We start from the raw sequence: 5,047 nt of genomic DNA, 5'->3' as shown, positions 1-5,047 counted from the left end.
TATTTAATTTCGGTCTGTTGTTTGTTTGATTCTGCCCGCTGAAGGAGTGTGCGGAAGTGGATGGGTTTGGAGGTGGCGTGCCGTTTTGAAGTATGGCGTTATGATCGGGGGCGGTTATTTATGTAGCGTAAGCCACCCCTGATAATACCTCGAGGCGCTTTGCGTGCGGGTAGCACTCATGCTGTGCGTCAACTCCGCGGCCTGGTTGGGAAATATATTGGTAGGAATTGCGAGATAACATCTTTTTTCCTAGAATGCCAAGTGTTGCTTCTCCAGTGGTTGTTTGTGCCTCTGGGAGAAGGGGGGAGGCCCGAGGGGTGTCCAGCTCGTTGCTGGAGTCGGCCATCGTCAGCTGTGCGGGTCACTCGTACCGGGGCCTCTCTCCATCTCTAAATTCGGGTCTTCTAATCCGACCACTCCCCGGGCGCCTTTATCTGGCTTCCTCCGACTTGGGTTGGGGGCCTTCGGTAGTTTAATTGGTGCACACAGCCCTACTCCAAAGATTCTTATCGGGGCCACCAGAAACCTACCGTCATATATTTTTATGTCTGCGCTGCGAGGGGGTTTAACATTATCTCGGCGCTCTCTGGCCAGTTAAGTGTCAGCAGGGCTAGTCTGACCACTACCCTCGTGGTGGTGGGCACCATGCTAAGACTATTGCCAGGAATGGGCTCTCATCTTCTAATCCACCTGAGGGGCGCCTTGAAGCCTCACCCTAGTTATATGTAAACGCTAGTGAGGGAAGCGCTGGTTAACCGGGGTGACTCTGCTATCCTCACAAGATGGCTCTACATGGCAGCGGTTTATTTTAAGCCTATATACCTAGCCACTTATTGGGGCAGCTGTATCCTAGAAAGCCGCCACTCTGGACGTCTCAAACATCCAGAAGTCACGGTAGCCTTGACTGCTTCCGGGTGGCAGGGGCGGCTCTAGGCTCATGGTGGCCCTGGGCAGGGAGCGTAGGTAGGTGGCCCTGGAAGAGGGGGTCTGGGCGGGGCGGAACCCCCCGGAGCTCAGGAGGGGGAGAGGGGGGTAAGAGTGTTAGGAAGTGGAACAGAGCCAGAGGCCACCAAATCCCTGCCAGTGGCCACCACGCAAATATGTATTCATCCTCAGAGGATTATTATATTAAGGATATATATTGGCGTGGTGGCCCTGTGCAGGTGCACAGCTTGCACATGCCTAAAGCCGCCCCTGCGGGTGGTGACGTGGGATTCACCCTTCCACTGCTCCCAGAGGGGTGGCTTGCATTTCTGGGCCATGTGTTTGCCGTTCAACGCCCCCCAAAGTGTGCAATATCGATTCCTGTCCGCAGTCTTCAGTTTAAAACGCCACTGGCACATCTGGAAGGTCTGGCTATAAAGTACTAATACGTAAACGCAGACCTTCACCAATGACATTTCACATATTGTAACCTATTGTATTCCTATGTCAGTGCTGCAAAAAGATTACCTGCTTTTCTATAGAATAGATGTAGATAAAACAAGAGAACGAGAAACCTGATTGGGTGATCTCTTCAGATGCAAAATAGTCCCTCGTTCATTCTAGTAGAAGCACTTCCTGGGAGTCGGAATGAGGCCCTAAGTCACCAACTGCATGAGGTGAGTACACTGCTGTGAGGAGCCCAGACATGCTATGTATATTCCAAAGAACTGATCATGATCCATCTTGCAGACAGCTGTTATCAAGCCAGATCTCTAGCCCTGAGAGGTACAAAAAGGATGGGAGGTTTCCTCCGTGCCTTGTGAACCATAACAGTGTAAGAATCAAAAAGGGCCTTGACTCCTTACTCAGAAAGGCTGAGTCCAATTAAACTAGATAAACAACACAAAAGCCAAATTCTGGAATAAATTTGTCAAGTTAACCAACAAACGCTGTTTTGATTAAAGCAAAAACAACCTGTATGTTATTAACACCATAAAGGTTTATTCATAGTTATGACATGATTAGTTTTCATATTAGCACACTATTTGTCGTGCTTGGAAAATACAACATACAAAAAGTACTACTATTTTTATCTACAATATATACAAAAATATACAATTCCAAACATACTCAGCCATTCGTTCATGCACACTCCTTAAGAAACAGTGAAAACAATAAAGTGAAAAAGCAATATAAAGACAATGCGTCACAACATCGGTTAGTAAATCAGTCCTAAATATTTCTTTTCATATTTTGACAATTTGTTGCAGTCTGTAATATTCACAAGCACTTTCGTGAAAACAACTCTGTGCAAAATGAAGTTAGGGGTAACCAGATGTTGGACTAAAAGGTGGTCGACGCGTTTCAAACCCCTATCATTAGGGTGGGGTTCTCCTCCGGACCAAATGGTTCTTAATCCAATAGTCACAGCATAATGGATAGCAGGCAGTGAAGTATCCCAAAAGTATGATATGGTATTTCCCAAACCAGGAAGTAGAGACAACCAGGAAGTAGACACTTCCACTCGAGGACTCGAGGACTATAGCGGGTTCAAGCTGACAAGCCGCTCTAGGAGAAGGATTCAAGACTTCTGGCTCATATTGGAAAGGAGCAGACGCATTACATCATCTTTTGCGAGCAACAAGCTGCACTGCAGCCGTTGCTGTAATTACGGTTTTGGGAAATACCATACCATACTTTTGGGATACTTCACTGCCTGCTATCCATTATGCTGTGACTATTGGATTAAGAACCATTTGGTCCTGAGGAGAACCCCAGCCTAATGATAGGGGTTTGAAACGCGTCGACCACCTTTTAGTCCAACATCTGGTTACCCCTAACTTCATTTTGCACAGAGTTGTTTTCACGAAAGTGCTTGTGAATATTACAGACTGCAACAAATTGTCAAAATATGAAAAGAAATATTTAGGACTGATTTACTAACCGATGTTGTGACGCATTGTCTTTATATTGCTTTTTCACTTTATTGTTTTCACTGTTTCTTAAGGAGTGTGCATGAACGAATGGCTGAGTATGTTTGGAATTGTATATTTTTGTATATATTGTAGATAAAAATAGTAGTACTTTTTGTATGTTGTATTTTCCAAGCACGACAAATGGTGTGCTAATATGAAAACTAATCATGTCATAACTATGAATAAACCTTTATGGTGTTAATAACATACAGGTTGTTTTTGCTTTAATCAAAACAGCGTTTGTTGGTTAACTTGACAAATTTATTCCAGAATTTGGCTTTTGTGTTTATCTTGTGAACCATAACAGGCTCTGCTGTTTGGGTGTTTATCAAAGCACAAAGCATGCTGGTCCTTGCAGTCCTTTGATTGCAACAGATGCCTGGCATCCTTCCCGGGGTCACCTTCTCCTATGGAAAGGTTTCTGCAGCTAATCAGTGAGTTCATGTGTTTGGCTCTAACTTTCCAATGCCCTTATGCCCAGTTTTTGTAGCGCTATGAAGACTCCAGTGGCTCACGAGGAGAGTGCCAAGAAGGTGACCAAGTCTGTGGTGCAGCACAAAGGAAAGGGAAGGAAGGAGAGTTACGCCAGCTTCATCTACAAAGTGCTCAAGCAGGTGAGTTTACAACAATGTACATTTTAACTTCTGATTCAGGGAGGAGTGATAGCAGTGACTTAAGGTGAAATCCTGCCCCCCACAGCAGTGGTCTGGGGTCGGGTGAGGGGCTCAATGTATTCTAGTTAATGGCTGGAGCGGTTCCTGCCCCTGGAAAGGTGCTGGAGTGCTCTGTGGACTGGTTGCACACTACTCCATAGACTGGTTGGTTGCAAGAGTGTGGGCTGATGGTGTGGCCCATGGCCAGGGCCCCTGGAATTAGGAAATTATGTGGTGTTTTTCGTTTAATTATGGAATTGCCACATAAAATGGCCCTCAGCAAAGGTTAACAAGTCTTTCATTTGCTTATTTTTGTATTTGGTTGTAAAACTGATACGTGAAATGTAAAACTATTCTCAAGTAGTTGCATTGCACCACTTGAAAGGTATTTTACATCTCAAGTGTTCTCCATCATGACTTGTTAGTTTCTCAGATGCATATTTTTTTTTTATAAAGAAGGCAGTCGTTATGCACTTTTTAAAATGCTGCAGGTTTTGTTTTCTTCGGTTGGGACTCTAGTATGGAAACCAGATATTATATGCTTGGGCAGTGCGTCCATCTGGTGAGGGTGGAGTGTCCAACACTGGTCTGAATGGGGATGAGTACCTTATCTAAAACAAATGTGTTGAATTCCTGAATCCCAAAGCTGGGTTTGTGTGCACTGTGGGATATTGGGAAATAAACGAAAGCCTGGCCTTCAGCAGTACTCAATCTTTCATGAGAGCAGTGCCACTTTAAAGGCGTTTTATGCCTGTTGTCACTGGTTTGTGCTAGTCCTTCTCATTTGGTTTACCTAAACCTCTGTTACATGTTCCGCTCCGTCCTCGACAGGTCCACCCTGATCTGGCCCTCTCGCTCGGTGCCATGAAGATTATGGACTCCATCAACGGAGACGTCTTCGAGCGAGTGGCTTCAGAGGCGGCTAGACTCGCCCTCTACAATAATCGAAGCACTATAACCAGCCGTGAGATCCAGACCGCTGTGAAACTGGTGCTCCCTGGAGAACTTTCAAAGCACGCCCTGTCCGAGGGCACCAAAGCTGTGGCCAAGTTCATGTCGTAACATTAGTCTACTTTGTATCATGTGTATTATAGTATGTTTTATTTTTTGTAAAATAAAGGTGTTTTATCAGTTAAAATCGGTTGTTAATTGTGGTAAACACTGCAAGTTGGCCAAGTCTTAAGTTTGTACTGAATGGTTCTTGGTGGGAGGAGACACCAGTCGTGTGACTCCAGGGCTACCCAACCTGTAGCCAGTCTGCAATGTTGGCTTGAACTAACTTTAAATAGCCATCGGAAGATACTGCTTTGCATCAACCTAGATTGAGCTGGGTCAAACATTTTCTGCACAACCGTCTAAGTCGGGTCTCCAACCTTTTCTGTACTGAAAGCTACTTCTTATCTGTGAATCATTGTGAGCTACTGAAGGCCAATCCACTCGTGCAATGTTACCAGACACCCCGTCGCCCCGCTTCATTGAATATAAACCTCACAT

At 45.2% G+C, this 5,047-nt stretch overlaps 1 protein-coding gene across 1 annotated transcript; it reads left to right on the top strand.

Annotated features, from left to right (window-relative positions):
- Positions 1–3,383: 3,383 nt before the first annotated feature.
- Positions 3,384–4,691, top strand: LOC147729568 (H2B.U histone 2-like). Its single transcript, XM_086958459.1, has 2 exons — positions 3,384–3,514; positions 4,385–4,691. The coding sequence occupies exons 1-2, from the start codon at positions 3,395–3,397 to the stop codon at positions 4,613–4,615; spliced, it is 351 nt and encodes a 116-aa protein (XP_086814585.1). The 5' UTR covers positions 3,384–3,394; the 3' UTR covers positions 4,616–4,691.
- The last annotated feature ends 356 nt before the right edge of the window (positions 4,692–5,047 follow it).

The sequence above is a fragment of the Lissotriton vulgaris genome, chromosome 2_1, assembly GCF_964263255.1.
Source record: "Lissotriton vulgaris chromosome 2_1, aLisVul1.2, whole genome shotgun sequence".
Classification (NCBI taxonomy): Eukaryota; Metazoa; Chordata; class Amphibia; order Caudata; family Salamandridae; genus Lissotriton; species Lissotriton vulgaris.
Note: the sequence above shows the minus strand (reverse complement) of the source record. Positions and strands in the feature narration are given on the sequence as shown.

Bases quoted from the DNA above. Each gene is read 5' to 3' on its own strand.
- LOC147729568 (XM_086958459.1), top strand. From the start codon at position 3,395: ATGAAGACTCCAGTGGCTCACGAGGAGAGTGCCAAGAAGGTGACCAAG. The intron at 3,515-4,384 runs GTGAGTTTACAA...CGTCCTCGACAG, and splicing joins TCTACAAAGTGCTCAAGCAG to GTCCACCCTGATCTGGCCCT.